This window comes from Empidonax traillii, unplaced genomic scaffold (assembly GCF_003031625.1).
Source record: "Empidonax traillii isolate 1590-97213 ecotype Southwest subspecies unplaced genomic scaffold, ASM303162v1 scaffold284:size1552100, whole genome shotgun sequence".
NCBI lineage: Eukaryota > Metazoa > Chordata > Aves > Passeriformes > Tyrannidae > Empidonax > Empidonax traillii.
The window spans coordinates 846,802-865,242 of NW_020955477.1; the positions used below are offsets into that span (position 1 = coordinate 846,802).

Below are 18,441 nucleotides of genomic sequence, written 5' to 3' on the forward strand. Positions count from 1 at the left end.
TCAGTGTGCAGGTTTTGAGAGTGTACTGGCTGCGTATGCTCTGGGCAAAAGCATCCTTCTCCTCCCATCCAGCTCTGTGAGCATTTGTACAGACAGGCAAAACAGCAGCTATTATGAAAACACATTACGGATTCAAAACAAGAAGAATCTGTTCCCAGCTCTCTCTCAATCCCATTTACATGGCAGTATCAGCCCCCACCCCACTGGCTCAGAGGAGACACCTTGGGATAATGCATGTTTTATGCCCGTGGGAAGCAGGGATCATTCCTACCCCAGCTCCAAATCTTGCTGGCTCTTTTTCCTTCAGGCTGCCTTCAGCAGCTGCGGTTCACAGTGAACATGGTAAGTCAAAACAGGCTTTACAAAGAGACTGGAGGATTCTGTGTCAACACTTTCCTCTTTCCCTTGATGATGCTGAGAACACAGACAGACGGATCACCCACTGTAATGAAGGTGAAAGAAGCATGAGAAGTGCTGTAAAAATGTAGCATTTATCCCAATCAGCCACTCTAAATGCTGGTTCCAGATTAAACACTTCCTAATTACTGCTGCACACGCTGGGATCTGAGCAGGTTCAGCTGTAACACCAGGACTGCCTGCAGGTCCTGGGAAGCGTGCAGCAAGTCCTGGTGGGAAACACAAAGGAGGGAGGGGAGACACACATGGGGAAGCGCTGACTGAGGGGTGAGTGCTGTTAATGCAAACAACCAAACAGAACACAGGGATGAACCAGATGGGCCCCAGGAGAGGTTTCAAGTGGAAGGGAAATTTATTTCAGGAGAGGAGAGGCATTTAAATGCCCCTTTATCATGATCAGTGACCAAAAGTCTATTTCTGTTAGACAGGGGAGGAGAAGCAAATATACTGAGAAACAGAAAACGTGGATGAGACGCCTATGCTGATAAATAAACAGGTATGGGGGCCTTCACACACTCCAAAATTTTAAGATATCAAGATAGAATTTTTTTCTGTCCTATGCTTATTTTCTCAGTAGTGATTTTGATCACGATGAAGAGTATCCTAAAACGATATTATTTCTAGGTTATTAATTTTATCCTTTTTAGATCATATGGAGACCCAAAAAGAACACCCCTTGTGTCCTCCAGGGGAGGAGCTCGCTCCATCAAAAGTAATCCGTGGAAACGGCAAAACTTTGTTGCAGCAGAATTTCCAGATTTACTCCCTTTCAAAACTAATTGTGGATCATGGATCTCTTGTTTGTGTACATGCTCTCTGCAGGTTTTCCCCTTGCTGTGTGAAAACCGAGAGGATCTCTCTTCCCTTTGTCACATCAAGTAGCAGGAAGTGCCGGTGGTGTGTCTGAGGAGCACAACACGTGGTAGGTTTGCAGAAACCCTTTGCATAAATTTCCATATGAAACCACTGCACTCCCCGCAGAGTTACTGCTCCCCGTAGTTGACACTGCACTTGAAACAGGGCTGCAAAGGGAGCAACAGCTTTTGCAGAGAGGTTTAAAATAATCAATTTTGGTTTTTTCCTTTCTAACCATCAAAGAAGTGTCTTTGAATTCTGGGAGTGGTGCAGTGAGAGGGGATGAATGATAATTGCCATTCCTGGCTTTTCTCCGTATTTTTGAGAGATACCATGACTGAAGTAAAGTTAGGTGCCATCATTACCTGATTAGACACTCCTGAGAGCAATAAGCATAACAAATTCCTGGGCTATGCCACATTCGTGCACGGGGATTTTATCATCATTCAGTTCCTTATAGCCTAAATAAGTACATTTGGAAAAACTGGGTAGTATTCACTGCAGTAATGTTAAAATACAGATGCAATATATGCTTTCGTAAATTCATAAATTAGAATTAGTGGCAAGAGATCTATTGCTGAAACGTAAAACTGTTCATTTTCAAAAGCAGAACATCTCAGTCACTGAAAGAAAATGAGTGTCAGTAAAGTACATGTGCTTTTTTTAACGAGAAACTACCAAAGGAACGTGGTGAGATCATGGAATCATTTAGGTTGAAACAGTCCTTTAAGATCATCGAGTCCAACCTAATATTTGGCTCTTTATCTTGTCTTTGGGCATTTATTAGGGGAAACCAAATGCATAAAGAAGAAATATCAACAATATATAAAATGTATTCACAGAAGCTTGCCTAATTCTGAACTCCAATAAGTGCATGAATCTTTCTCACAGTTTTAATGTATTCCAGGTGAAAGAATGATCAGTTCGACAAATCTCATCCCAATATTTCAAGAGCTGCTTCACAAAACGCCAGCTAAATATCTGTGGTGGGTTGACCCTGGCTGGGTGCCAAGTATCCCCCTGCCTCAGCTAGACAGGGCAGAGAAAATACACAACAACACACTTGTGGGTCAAGATAAGGGCAGGGAGAGATCACTCACCAACCGCCATCACACGTAAAGCAGACTCAACTAGGGGAAAAAAACCCCATATTTAATTTGTGTAGGAAACCAGAAAAATGGTTCACAGGCTCAAAACAACCAGGGGGGATGTGGGCGAGGCGGGGGTGAACAGGGTGAGCTCTGTGCAGATGGGACAGCCACTGCTCCACCTCCCACCCCCTTGAGCCCTCAGAGCCCCCATAAGCCCTCACATCCCTCACAGCTCTCAGAGACGTCACAGCCACCCAAACACTTACACAGCCCAGAGCCCTCCGAGCCCTCACAGACCCCAGAGCCCCCCAGAGGACATTAGAGAATGGTTGGCAGGCTCAATACAACCAGGTGGAAAGTGGGGTAGGGGGAGAAACAGGGCAAGCTCTGCATAGGTGGGATGGCTACTGCTTCATCACCTACCCCTTGAGCCTGAGTCAGCCTCTGGGCCGTACTGAAGTGGCGGCTGATGAATGCAGGTCCTGCCCCAAAATAACAGAGTGACCACATGTCGTGACCCAAAATAGCAGAGTGACCACAGGTCCTGACACACAATGGCAGGGCGACCGCATGTCCTGCCCCAAAATGGCAGAGTGAGCACATGTCCTGACCCAAAATGGCGGACTGACCGCACGTCATGCCCCAAAATGGCGGCGCGACTGAACGCCCTGCCCCAAAATGGCGGAGCGACCGCATGTCCTGCCCCAAAATGGCGGAGCGACCGCATGTCCTGCCCCAAAATGGCGGCGCGACTGAACGCCCTGCCCCAAAATGGCGGAGCGACCGCATGTCCTGCCCCAAAATGGCGGAGCGACCGCATGTCCTGCCCCAAAATGGCGGAGCAACCACATGTCCTGCCCCAAAATGGCGGAGCGACCGCATGTCCTGCCCCAAAATGGCGGCACAACTGAATGCCCTGCCCCAAAATGGTGGAGCAACCGCATGTCCTGACACAAAATGGCGGAGCGATGGCATGTTCCGACCCAAAATGACAGAGCAACCGCACATCCTGCCTCAAAATTGCAAAGTGAGTGCATGGGCTGCCCCAAAATGGTGGCGCAACCGCGTGGCAAACCTTGCCAAGCAAACTCGATACAGTATCAAAATAATCTTCATTCCTATCTCTGATGGACTTCAGCTGTACATTCTCAATTATTTTCAGACTAAATCAATCTGATATTCAAGTACCTTCTAACAGTGATATTTATTCAACTACAGATTAATTGCATTTTCATAACAGAGAGGCCTTTCCAAAGTTGGCCCTACTTTCACACTTGCATAAATTCATTTTAAATCCAGCTCGGTATTCTAGAAAGCCACGTACCGCACAACCACAAATACAGCGCTGTTTCAAGCAGCCTGCTTCCCTTCGGGCATGATTTGATAACCAGTAGATGTTCAAGAGTTCTCTTACCAAACACAAATCACTGGTTTAGTTTACTAAACCCATTTCTCTAGCCCACATTTAGTTTAAGCCCTTTGGAAGAGTCAACTTTGCACAGATATGCTGATTTCTCACGTGTTTTGGGATGCAATTTCCCAGGAAAAACCACAAAAATACTGCACTGCATGAGGGAAATTGAATTTAAAAGAATCTAGTTGGATCTTCGTATTCCAATTCTGTTTGTTTTGCAAAAAGATGAGTTAAAAAAACAGCTGTTAAAATAAAAAAATTAATTATGTAGGGGCTTGGACCCACCGTGTACATCTGCCACAGCAAAGGTTGGCTTGCTGGGCCAGGAGATGCAATTTAAAAAAAAATCCTTATTCCTTAGGATACACGAATTAATTCTCCTCTAAGAAAGAAGGGCAAAGTTTTCCACAGTACTCGCAGCTGTGCATGCTAAACAGTGCTTGCTTCACGTACTGTATACACAGAGGGTCACATTCACTGCAGAACACAGAATTAAGCAAACAAAATCACACTAAAGGAGATAATCTCTTTTTCTTTCAGTCTGGAGCAAATGGACATAACAATATGTCTCTATTTGTAAATATAAAGTCTGAAAACAGAAAATACTGTACGGTCCTTTATTATCAGGTTCTGCTGAAGATCTCTCAAGGGCCCATCTGACCTAAAATGTACAGGTTTTTTAAAGTTACTGAAACCCTGATTACATCAAACCTAGTTAAAAATGATACATTTTCTCTTCTTGGGCTTTCCAGAGTTGTTTGAGATCCAAATGTGTGTGCATTTACCTCAACATTTTATCATGAAGAGCTGAGACAGAGCTTCCTCACACACAAATATTTAAACAGGAGCAAAATCTGATTAAAAGCTTCAGTTAGAAAAGTTAAATATTTCATTTACCACTGGTTCAAAACAAATGAATGGGACAGCATGGTGGCAGACACCTGCCCTGCTTTCTACCCCACGTCGCTCATCTACACCATCATCATGTGGTTCACCGCTGGGGCACACAGGTCTCAGGGATCATGCCTAGGCACTTCCAGCTATCATGCTCCCAAGGTAAAGCATCTGGCCCTTGGGTATTTCACTTTATTACAGAGTCCAGGTGTGAGCAGGCACCACATTTACCTGGGCACTGTCTTGCATTTACAGCACTGAGACAAGGTAGAACTCTTGCGATCCAGCAAAGAGTGTGTCCTGCAAAGAGGGGACCAAAAGCACTGACCAGGTGGGAATGTGGTGCCTCTTACAGAAGATGAGGCCTTAAGGTAACACCTGCAGACAGGCTGATATCCATCTTGGAATGCCAGAGAGACCATGTCTTCACAAATATCATCCTGGGGAGAAACCACACTCCTTTTCAAAGAATCACAGACTGGTTTGGCTTGGAAGGGACTTTAAAGCTCATCTCGTTCCACACCCCTGCCATGGGCAGGGACACCTTCCACTGGACCAGGCTGCTCCAAGCCCCATCCAACCTGGCCTTGGACACTTGCAGGGCTGGGGCAGCCACAGCTTCTCCAGGCAACCTGTGCCAGGGCCTCCCCACCCTCACAGGGAAGGATTTTTTCGTTATATCAATCTAAACCTACTCTCCTTCAGTTTGAAGCCATTCTCCCTCCTCCTGTCACTCCAAGCTCTTGTAAATAGTCTCCCTCCATGTTTCTTGTCAGTTCCCCTCATGTCCTGAATTTCTTGATGGGTACTGAATTAATTTCTTGATGGGTTTGAAATAGTTTCCTAGGACCTACCAGCAGGAAGAAAAACAAAAGAAGGTCTTCTAAAACCTAAGCTTCCCCACTTTTGTTTGGGTGAATCTTATAAGATACTTTGTGATTTACTGAGATTACCTGCATGGTGACAACAAGCACCAGAAGAGATTCCCTGGGCTAAAAAAAAAAAAAAAAAATAAAAATCAACCTGTGGTAAATGAAAGAAAGATATAAACACAGAGGCTGGAGGAGAGAGCTGCTGTGGGAGAATGAACTGATCTCACATCTCATAATGCACAGGGTTGAAAGCATAAAACAAAAGAAGGTGGATTTTCTTGAGTTGTGATTATTTTCAGAGCCAGTAAACTTGATAGGACCGGATTTAAAGTATCTGAACAAATTTATGTTTATTTATATACAATATATATTTGATGGAGAATAGAAAGACCGGTTAATTCCATGTTTTCAAAGGCATCTTGGGCCTTGGTTAAGCAAACTGCAAGACTAACAGATTTTTTTAATGATTTTTCCCCAGAAGAAACTATAACTGGGAATTTGATCCAAAAATAACCCAGGAAGACAAAACAAACAGAGAGTGAAGGAACTGCATTTTGTCTAAATTATAAGTGCAGAGGTAAACCCCAGCAGCAGTCGGTGCATTTCCTGACACCAAAGGTTTCTCAGTCCCCATCATCTGCTGCATGGGATTTTTCTCTGACCTTGACTTAGCGAGGTGTGTGACACCTATTACCAAGTTTTTCCTTGCAAATGATCTCTGATAAGAAACCTGAAACGGTGATGGGAAACTGAATGACACAAACAAGGGGTGACATTTAAAAATCGGGCTTGGATTTTTATTTTTTTTTTTCAGTTCCACTGAAGGGCCTCTGCTGCAAGATTGTCTCTTTTCCCAAGGACACGGGGATAGAGCACCCTGGCAGAGCCACCCCTTATAAACCGATGCCTCATGGATTTCCTGGACCTTCTGCATTTTGGAGCTTCCTCACAGGAAGAGCTGGAGGAATGTTTTTACTTCTAAACGTATTCTTATTTATCCTGCCTTCTGCATTAAGACTGATATCAGAGTTGGAGAGCAAAAATATCTGAAGTGATCAGAATAAAGATGGATCAAATTCTTCTAGAGTGATTTGAGAGCATCTTATCTGGTCTACACATAATGTGTAAAAGCAGGCACAGACTGTGAGTAACACTGGCATCAGAGGGGATGGGCAGTGATTTAACACGATGCCTGGCCAAGGGAAAGGAGTATTCCAGGAAACTTGCTCCCAAAAACAGGGAATAGCATGACTATTTCAGAGAATGGATGTGGAATGGGATTCAAGCACCGTTTTCTGAGTGTTTCACTATTATCAGAAAGAGCTTTTTGCCAACAAGTGAAATGAGGGTATTTTGACACAGATTTTGTTCTTTGCCATGACATGTTCTTTGCCAAACAGATTTACTTTTTTTTTTTACTTCTAACAATGTTCAATGGCCTGAAAATGGTTAAATAATGATAATAAAATCTGTATTTAAAATGTAATTCAGTTCTGTAATTATATTTCTTATGCATGGAGACAGAAATAAACTAGAGGAAGAACCTATTAGCCCTTTTGCATGTATAATTGAACATGTTTGATATTACTTGGTAACCTTTGTAAGCAACTGGCTTTGAGTTTATGCAAAGAGGTGAACACCTTGAATACATAAATAACAATCAGAGCAGATAGGTTTTTGATTTTGTATTCTGTTCTTTTCTTGTTTGTGTCTGTTAGATGCAGTCAGACATCCCTGGCTTTATCTGGCTATCCATAGAAACATCTGAGAGATCTGACTTTTGCATCATTTGGGTGCAGTAATGAATAAGAACTGACATCAAATATCAATATTATTGGCCCAGCTAAATGGTAGCTGACATCCAACCGGACTGCTGAAGACGTAAACAAAATTGAAATTTTGTTTTTGTTTAAAAACTGTCTGACATTATTTGCCCTTCAGTAAATCAATGGAAGGATGACCTAAATGCTGTTTGCATTTTGGCTTGGGGAGGTAAAATTGGGCCGTTGCTATCAAGCATCTTTTTTTACAGTCTTCTAGGTTTTCCTAAGATGACCTGCAATTTCAAAAATACCTCTTTTGTTTTAAAGAACCTATAATGGTTCCTAAACCTGCAGACATCACACGAACACAGCACGGCAGACACAAACATAGGTGAATGATAATTATACTCTTATTGGAGACATGGGAGTAAAAGGTGTTTATTAACTTTTAAGTGATTTTAGCAACATTACCTTTTGGGAGGAAAGATGCATTTTTCTAGGGCCTGAATTCAAAAACTTCATGGGTTTTGCTCACATTTTCTCAAGAGTTCCACAGGCCGAGGACCAACCTTGGAAACTGCCTAATTTTTACGGTGCTGAAAGTGTTATTTGCCAAGTCCTGACATAACAACAACTGCAGAAGTTTTCCTCAGGGCAATATGGCTCTGGAGAGTCCACGTCCCAGCAGGACAGGCTCCAACAAACGTTTCAGGTGCCAAGCTGGCAGTTGTGTTCCATGGAGAAAGGCCTAATTAGGGAATCTCAGCGCTAATAAGAGTTCTGGCTGCAAATGTTGCCCACTTAACAAAAAATTATTAACTACAGTTCCATAAGCATGGTACAGTAAATAACTCAGATTTAATCAGTTTCACAGAGTTTAATGAGGATTTATTCAGTTTGTGTAAATGCATTATTCCTTTTTAGCTTCTTCCTTGCACAATGCTCTTTCCCTAAAATATCCCTTAATATTTGGACACACTGCCTGGATGGCTTTCTGATCTAACTGGAAAATTTGTTCCTTGTTCTTGTGTAATTGGAATTTCATGTTCTTTCAGAACTGCTTTTGGCACCAAGCAGCCCGAGACACGATTACCACAAGCCCACTGAAGTGACTGAGGAGCCTTCTTAAACTGACCTTTATCCCTGCAGGAATAGGAGTGAATCCCTTGGGATCTTTCACCATTACAGCTCTGCACCCACAGAGGCCAAGCCTATGGGCAAGATTTCTGACAAAGCATGGGATCTGCAGATCTGTGGTGTTAGGATATTTAAAAAAAAAAACAAACAAAAAACAACTGTTACTTGCACAACTCAGGACCACTACTTAATTTTTCAGTGGTTTCACAGTACATGCAGTTAACTTACATAACTGCAATCACAACTTCTGAAATTATATTCCTCACTCGGTCGGATCAAAGCTGATCAAATGTTTCCATTTTTACTAATTCCACCATTGAGAATGTCAACCAATTATTTTAGCCTAGAGTTTAACGCCAGCTGTAATAATATTCTTTACCAAGATCACATGCTTATCTGGGAGATTATCAGCACTCAGGCTTTCAGCTTCCTCTTAATCATTACAGTCACATGAGAGCGTGAGGCCCTTTGTAAATTAATACTCACAATAAAGGCAGTGCTACACTATCACTGGAGTATTTCCCTCACAATTCTTGCTACTGCTCTACACCACAGCGTTCCAAAACACCGAGAGGCAGGTTGTGCCTGTCAAATAGAGATATATGCACGTGGCCAAGAAAGAATTAAGATGCCTTGGGAATTCCTATTCCCTCCTTGACATCAGCTTATCCAGCACCTTCTGCTCTGCCAGCCCCTGGGGTTTGCCCTCTAAACACACAGGGTTAGCAAAGCAGTTGGGAAAGCAGCAGCTGATACTGAACAAGAGGAGAATATTCAGGATCTCCTACAGGAAAAAACAGTACCTTGCTCTGCTTGTAATGAAAGTGTCAGTGGGAGCACAGAGAGCAGGAACACCATTAAAATATTTTTCAGGAGAGATGGGCTCTGAGAGGAAAAAGGCTGAGAGTGGTAGCAGAAAGCAGCACATGCCTCACCACTTCTGCACCAGTTTTAAAGAGCAGTGTGGCCCAGAGAGCCAGAGGAATCGTACATCACAAATGTTATGATCATTTCAGAAAATTTCATATCACCTCAAAGAAGCATTTGGGAGAAATTCCTTCCCTTCCACGGTTAACGGGCATTCAGATCGCAGTGTGTCACCCATCCCAACCAAAATGGTTCTTCTTAGACAACAAATTAACCATCCAGGAAAAAAAAAACTAACAGCAAATTTCATTAAAGAAAGTAATTAAATGACCATGACAAGGGCGAATGGCTTAGACACCACACCCTGATCCAAGGAGAAAGGAAACAGGAGCAAGGAGGGGGCAGCTTCCTTTGTACCAGCCCCTGGGTCTGGTCTGCCTGGCAGGTGTGTGCCAGTGAACCACCCTAGAAATCATGACTAATACTGAATTCAGCCACAGAGGCATCTGCTTCACCAAGAGCATCACAGCACGTACCAGAGCAAGGAACAGGATGATTAAAGAATAAAAGAAAAAGGAAACTGGTGCTCAGAACTTACCTTGGTGTTGAATGTAGCATGGTTGCAGGGGTGCAGGTGACCATGGAATGTGTAAACACGGAGACCCTGGGAATGAAACAAAAAGAGAGCATTTAGATAAGTTACAGTGATATAAATTATTCTATACCCTCACTGTAAACAGAAAGACCTTAATTTTATGGCTGCGTGCAAATCAAGACACGTCGTGTGCTAAAAAAAAACCAGCTCCTGGTTGCTGGAAGAGGAACACATTTCTCACAATTACTAAGGATATATCTCCTTACTTCACACAATAGCCAGCAGAAAAGGTGCCTTCAAATATCACGAAAGAAAAGCCTCCCTTGCTGGAGGGTTTGAATTAGAAGGTGTAATCGCTCCTTCCAAAAGACTGAGCTCTTGCTCTCAGGCAATGCCTCTTGATATTCCACACACACACCACTAAAGTCTTCCTCGAGGAATTACAGGCACAAAATCAAAATTAATTATCTTTTGTCATCTTCCACATTAGGCCATAAGTGACCTACATAGTGCAGTAACATATGTCAGGTGTCATCCCTGATCTCTGGCTTGTTCTCCCAATAGAGGAGCCATCCAACCACAGTTATCTCCTGCTGTAAATCCTGAAGTCTTCAAGATGAGAAGACAGGGGGAGTAAAAAGAGATGCCTTTCTCTGTTTTCACAGAATTCATTGGCTTCATGGGTAACAGAACAAAATCTTTCCTATTAAAAGTGAAACCCAGCTTTGAACAGTGTAATCATATGCTGAAGAACAAGTTTTCGCTGTAAGAAAACATTTGACTGACACTGGAATTGAAAGGCAATTTGTTGTATTTTTCTGGAGAGATAAAAAAAAAAAACACAAACCCAAGATCTGAAATTCCACCACTCGTCCTACTAGTACTTCCTTGCACTTATTCCAGCTTGAATCAATCTCTGAGGAGCGGGGGAAACAAGTTAATCAGACCTGTGTCTTGCTTTTAGAGTTCAAATCATCAGCTTAATTCCATTTTTATTTTCCCAGTCAAAAAAAACCTGAAATCACTCCTGCTCTAAGACATTTGAATTCTCCTTTTCACTGACAAAACCCCCTACATTTTATCATCAGCACGTTTAGCAGCAGATTCTCACAGTTTGCAACAATCCCTTTCAGAAGGCAGTTAATGAGGTTTGACCACAAAGTAATTCAGGAGGGACACTCCTGGATAAGGCTCTGTGGTTCATATTACATCTCTGCACCACTCAGGAGAACAGTCCAACAAAACAGCAGTTAAAGGGGATTAGATTGCTGCTGTAAATATCTCAGGGGTTAAGAGCAAAGAGGGAAAAGAGCTATTGAGGCTGAAGAGCAGTGTTGACGCAGGAACATATGGGGATTCATTATCTGCAGATAAATTTCAGTTGGAAATTAGAAGACAGTTCTCAAACACTGAGATAGAAAAACTTATTTCACTCCAAGTACTGGGGATAAAAACACTGTAAGAAGCTGCTTGAAAAGCCTGGAAATAAATGACTTTCTCCTGTATGCGATCTTTTGCCTGAACTTGCAGACCAAGGAGGCCCTTTCCAATTTTGTTCCTGTGGCATTAGAATACAAATCTCTCACGAAGCCCAGCATTTAATGCTTCACAGAATTTCTTCTGTTTAAAAAATGTCACCAAAATAAGGCAGCAGGCTACCTTGGCAAGCACCAATTTGTACTTTATTGTATTTTTAATTTACCTTTCTGTGTTGAAGTAGTTTCTCCTCTAAGGCCGCAGATGCTACCACAGTCAAAGCAGGAAATTAGAATTAAACCCATGGAAGGATTGCAAGGCAACAGGAGGACAAGGCTGTGGACTGTTAAAAGCACTGTATTTAAGGAGCAAGCACACCATCCAATTTCAGCATAAAAAGGTTGCCACAGCACAGTTCTTGAGCCCTCCACAGCTGTCAACAGAGTTACAAGGGGAAGGAGTTCTAAAAATCCCTCATTCAAAGACTTTGTATATTTGCAAGTTAGAGATAGGTTGGATCTCAGGGAAAGGTTCTTCCCCCAGAGGGTGGTGGGCACTGAACAGGCTCCCCAGGCAGTGGGCATGGCCCCAAGGCTGCCAGAGCTCCAGGAGATTTTGGACAATGTTCTCAGGGACAGGGTGGGATTGTTGAGGGGTCCTGGGCAGGGCCAGGAGCTGAACTTGATCCTTGTGGCTCCCTTCCAACTGAGGATATTCTGTGATTTCTAAGTAATAAAACATGAGCCAATAAATGCTGATAAAAAGAAAACTTAGATAATTATTATCCAATTAAAAATTCACCCCTGGAATAGAAACATGATTACACAAAATTCCCCAAGACTGACAGACAAATGAAATGTGATAAAGCTAACAGGATAGGAGACAAAGATAACCAAGTGCATATAGGCAGTCTAGCAAGAAAAAATGTCAAGGACACAACATCTACCTTGTGGCCCAGCAGCAATATCGATTGTCCCCAGCCCATGGTAACAAACCAAGTGTCGGTGCATGCTTTGCATGGCAAAAGTAGCCCTTGTAAAATAACTGCTGCTGCTCAGCAGGGTGTAGTATTTACCCTCAGACACTCTCAAATACCAATATACACACAGTAACCTTTCCCCAAATACAGAAAAAGCATGCTGTCACAAACCAATAAAAAAGGAAACCGCATGAATGCTGTGCCAGAGAATGAATGTTAACTTTCTGATTTCCCTTCTGGAAGTCAATTCAGTAGAAACCCTCTGAAAAGGATTTTAATAAAAGTAATAATAATGATAATAAAAGCGAGACAAAGGCAATGGTTCTGTAAAGTGTTTCTCAATACTATCGCTGAAACTTAATTTCCAAAGTGCCACTTTATTTTTATTCAATCTGCAGCTCGTGTTTTCTTTATCAGCACCAGGAAATCTGAGCTTGGCAGACATACATGCCATAAAAACAAAACTGGAAAGCTTACTATTTAGCTGTAATGTCCCAGAAGAAAAGCAAACAGTAATAAATATTCTGAGAATTTACATTAAGACAGCAGTGAGCTTCCAGCACCAGGAGCTCAGCGGTAAGTTAATGACACTCCTTTTGCAGATGCATTCTGCTTTTCGGTCCTTAATCATAAAATAACCTGCTCTAACACCAGCAGGACCCCTGCTCTCCTTCACACGGTGTGGAACTGAACAGTGTCCACAACCAGCATCTGCCACTCAACTGAATTCCTTTAAGGTTCGAGATGAGCCGGGCAAACACCTGGGACTTGGATCAATCACCAGGAAGAGAGCGGGGGAAAAGAAGGAGCTTGACGTTAGGGGAGTTCTCAGGGAAAATTATGGTCCTTTGCTGCTACCCTGAAGGTCACCCTGCCCACTACCCCACGGACAGAGGTACCCATCACAAACTGAGAATGGGAGAAACAGCAAAACACCAGGGCAGGACTCTGCAGCTGGAAAAAGGCCCCTTTTCCCCACGTTTAACCCATGGGGTCTGTCCAGTCTCCTTGCATATGACACCCATGCAGTATAAATTATGGAGAATGCATTATTATTGTTGTTAACTGAGTCATCAAGTCTTGATTAAAATATAAATGGAGGAAATCTGAGTTCCATTCCCTTCCTGAGCTGCTGCCCAATTACATTAATAACCAAACATTCTTCCTCTGCAGCAGATACACAGATAATAGCAACAGTCAAGGAAAACAAAATATGGAGTGTTCTGCATTGTTGAGGTCTTTAAAAAAAAAAAAATATTATTCCCACATGCACACACACACGTGTAATTTTCCAGTTTGAAACCCAGAAATTAACAATAGAACCAGCGGTTAGAAACACCCCAGCATTATGTTATGGAGCCTATCAACCTCTCAGCTGCCACTGAACACAGGCATTAATTGCCTGCCTTGGACTGGAGCTACCCAAGAGACTTCAGAGAGAGAGAAAACATTCATTTTCTAAAATGAAACCTGTTACTGTAGAGAAGCAGCCTGATCTTTGGAGCTACAGGTCTGCAAACAGTCATCCTGCTGGAGAAGTAGTTAAACAAGGTTTCTAAATTCAAATTATTTTTTTGTTCTTACTTTCACAGGATAAAAGCCCGAGATTTTGGAATCGATAGTGAAATTCTGCTGTAAATCTTCCCTATTGTGTATCCATATAGATACACAAATACGAGACAAGACAGGATGAAGACAAACATAATTAATGCTTCTTTGCATTGGAATAATTAAGTTCAACTATTAGGTATGTAAAACAGCAGCTGAATCTTCCTGTGCTTATTTTAATTACCATTTCAGAAGCAACAAAATAAAACTCCCTAACTTAACAAGCCATACCCATACTGCAAGTACCTCTGGAGAAAACACACAGCCAAAACCAGCTGAGCATCATTTTAAAACTACTGATGTTTTTTAAACTCTGCTGTTTTGTTTTGGGTTTTTTTTCTGTATTTTGAATGCCTTACTATACACGAACATCTGACATGAACAAACTTAATTTGCAAGTTCAAGAATCAAGGTAACAAATCCATTAGGTCAAGCTGGGTGTAATATACTGGGCAGAATAGGCAATTATTAGTCTGATAGGAGCTTTTAGATAACAACATCTGAGTGCGAGATTTATCTAAACAGTGTTCAGATAGGAGATTTATTTGTAATTTCTTGGTTCATTTAGAAATTAACTCAAAGAAATAATGTTCATTCAGAAGGACTGTATTAGGAAAAGTGTTCAAACCACGAAGCGCTCAACTGTGGAAATGTTCACCTCATTCTCTTTATTAAAAACAAACAAAGCCTCCCAACAGTTGTTCATGAAAGGTTTAATTGTATTTGGGGGAAAATGAAACTTTGGAGCTCACACAGGTAAGATTTGCCCAGCAAGTCAAACAATGTGTTGCTTCGGGAGCTCCCTTTGCTAGACCTGAAGCATCACGGTCGGTGTTCTGGGATTCCTGGCTACTGCCTCGCTGGGAAGGTCTAACCTTTCTCTCCATCTGCCCTGATGAATCTGGCCAAGGGCTTCCACTTTCACAGCGAAGTGTAAATGAAAAGTGTGAGTCCTGCTCAGTTCCCTGCCTCGTTCACACCACGGTCCGTCAGCCCGGTCTGCCTGCGCGTGGCATCGCGAGGCACCGGCGCTCCAAGGGGGATGTGGGGCTCATCCAGCAGGACTCTGGCTCTGCAGTCCCTCAGCCCCCATTGCTCCCCTGAAGGAGGTACACTGGAAACGTCAAAAGGAATCTGGATCTCTTCATGAGAGCACACGCTGCAACAAGGTCATTTTTAAGAGAGAGTAAACTCATGGTCATGTGATACGACAGGTAAACACAAAACCCGGAGGAAAGAGCCTAAAACCATCTCCCCCCTTTACCTCTGCAAGACAGCTCCTTTCTCTCACAGCCCCCGATAACTCACTGCAGCAGCTTCCTGAGGTCTCTGTGTGTGTCCCTGGCAAGGCCAGCCCAGCTGCTCGCAGCCAGAGCCGCTCTCCCTCCATCTGCCCCAGCCCTTCTCATCCAGAGGGCACCACTCCCAGCAAAGCAGAGACGCTTCCATCTCCCGCCACCCCCCGAGGCTCTGAGGGCACGTGATGGACAGGAGCTGTACAGTAAGCACTGAGCAAATCTGGAAAACAATTCTACCATCTGTCACCACAGGTTTTACTCGATAAGCTCGAGCACAGAACCTTCAGCATGAACTTTGCTTCTGTTCTCCTCTCTTGGAATAAATATATCCTGGGGCGGGGGGGAATCACGTGGAGAAGGCTGTTTCTTAATGTTAGACCAAGGGTACGGCCAGGGCATTACTCTGATGTTTTGTAACCCTGTCTTTGGGGAATACAATTAACCTGTGGCCACCTTTATGTGCCTTGTTACATGAGGATTCACAGAGGCAGGGATGTGCACCAAAACTGAGGTACATCAGCTCTTGGGCTCTTTAAAAAAAAAAAAAAACAACACACTACTTTATTCACTACATCTTCCTAAAGAAACAGAAAAGAATTTTTAACCTCTTTAAAATGCATGAACTTATGTAACAACTTTCATACCATGAAACATTACAAACTTGGGAAACAGCATTTTTCTAAAGCTGGTGGGTAATACAAACGAGGAAGGGAGCTCTGCCTGCCAGCTAAGCCCAGTGCCCCACTTTTCATCACAAACTAGTCTTCCTTTCACTTCAGTTAGTAACACCTGCTATTAAACATAGGGAAAAAACTTAATTACCTTGCTCTGGAGCACCCCTGAATTGTCTCATTTCTGTAGGTCTGAACTTTCACCTGAATACAGCATTAATATGTCCTCTGCACTGATCACAAAGTCGTATTAATATTTTTTAATTGGGAAGAGAAGTATGTTTCTAGGCCAAGACCTTGTATGCTAAATCTGTTCAAAGTGAACCCTCTAAGGCTCTCCCAAAAAACACTAAAACCAGGAGTTTATAGTAGAAATGCTGACAGATTATATTCCTGCCAGCATAATATAACCTGACTCTACGATAAATGTTTCATGAATTAAAAAAGTTGAAAAAAAGCTTCTCTGTTCAGCTTTGTTCTCGAGATGAAAGTGAATTATCTTTTTGTCTTCCAGTGACACTTGGATTTTTGTACTGCAGTCTGCAGAAAGCTGTAACCACAGGCAGTATTTAAACAGACAGGACAGTGTGGGATTCTCTCCTCACTCAGCTCCTGTAAGAGACATCAAACTCCCAACTATACAAGGAGGAAAAAAAAGGTTTTATGGCAAGCAGACACCTCCTTGTACCTGCTTCTGTGAAGAGGGAGGGGATGCAAGAGCAGGGATGGCTGGGGGAATGGATGTGCTGGAGCCTGTTAACTGCAGACCCTGCAGTTTAAATTACCTTGCCATTCCCAAACACACCAACCATTATCAGGAGAGCAATGCCTGAGTGACAGAAACCTGGTAGGGCTGCCTAACACTAAACATCATGAGCTCTATTGTTTTAAAGTAGAAAAGATCAAAAATGTGAATTATAAATGAGCGGAAGTTGCTGGTGGAATAGAACTGGAAGAGTTATGAGTGCAGTGCAAGTATAGAAAAAATACACAATAATTTCTGCTGGCTTTGAAAACTAAATTATGCGAAGGCAGAATAAAACAACGAATACATAATTTAATTATATATAAGAAAAAGTGAGAGGACTACACATCGGAAATCCTTTTTTCTTACGTGACTACGAGAAGTTGAGTATCAGTCTGAAGGACTTTGGTGCTCTCAAAACCTGAAGCTCAATTTTGGCCCAAATGCCAAAGTGTTCCCTACTGTGAATTCATACCAGAACAATGTTGTTTGTTTTTTCCTGGCAGGAGAAAGGAAAAACTAAGAGGCTTTAACTGATAAAGACAGTATATAGAGACAAGCAGCTACATACACAACTGTGATAATTAAATAAGACAAATGAGGTGGCCCAAAAGTTTCAAAAACAGAAAGGAAAGAGGAAAAAGATGAAGAATTTCTTCCCTTTAAAGAGTCAGCATAAATCAAGAGCAAGCCAATAAGATCAAAGTTATCACTTGTCTGACAGCCATTGGGAGAGTGTTTACTTCCCTTGCTATAAAGGAATTTGTAAGCCTGCTGCATGCACGGTGTGAATTTTGTTCTGGCAGTCACTCTGCATCAGATGCATCTCAGCCAAATTTCAAATGGCAGATGCACAGTGAAAATACCAACGTGGGAACGGCAAAAAAGGGCAAAGCTCACAGAACATGTCTGCAGCTCTGCATCAACCTGCAGCTGCTGAACAGCTCTCCTGAAGTCACGCTCTTCTGTGATCTCTATTTCCTCACTAACCAAAAGGAAGGGAATTACCAGTTCCCAGCGTGGGGTCTTGGCAAAGAAACCAGGACCTGAACAGAAAGGGAAAGCACACCACTTGCTCACCGTGATCTGTTTTTCCCAACTATTGCTGCTATGGGAATAACAGGATTGTTGACCTGAATAACCAGGATCAGAGAAGAGAATCCAGACTGTTTAGCTAGAAGCACTGGAGAAGTTATTCACTGGAAAAAGAAGTCACTGAAATAAGAAAAAAAAAAATAAACAGTGTAATTTTAAAAAGTCAAAACTGAAAGAATAATAAATCACCAGCGTCAGAGGAGAAAATGTCACAATCAGCTTCTACAAATACACTGTCTACAGATTGTCTACACCAAATCCTGCTTGCACCATCTACGTATTCTAAGTGAAATGAGGAAAAAAAGATAGCAAGTGCCTATCAAAAACAATCCTAACGTTCTGTAATTTCAATTTCAGAATTTTGTCATGATTCTAACTCAAACTTTGATCAGTATTCTCAGAAGCGAGATTTTCTAGAGAAAAAAAGAAAGTGAAGCAGGAAGGTCTGCAAAGCTACGGAAATAGTTCCATCTTATAGTAAGTCTGCTGGACATCTAAGTTCTATTTAGCTTTCAAAGCACAAATACTTACTGCTATCTCAGCATGTCAATAATATGATGGTTAACTTTCTTGGTAGAAATGGAATTAGGTAAAACACCAATTTTTTTCACATTCCTACCTGCTTTACAGAGTTTATTGATCATTCCACAGAATAATTATTTTA

General features: G+C 42.3%; 1 protein-coding gene across 2 annotated transcripts in view; it reads right to left on the minus strand.

Annotated features, from left to right (window-relative positions):
- Nucleotides 1–18,441, minus strand: part of SPAG16 (sperm associated antigen 16) — a 367,722-nt gene that overhangs the window by 107,124 nt on the left and 242,157 nt on the right. For both annotated transcript variants that reach the window (XM_027890314.1, XM_027890313.1), the window contains exon 14: nt 9,909–9,974. In XM_027890314.1, the coding sequence (XP_027746115.1) occupies nt 9,909–9,974 (66 nt within the window). The remainder of the gene's footprint in view (nt 1–9,908; nt 9,975–18,441) is intronic.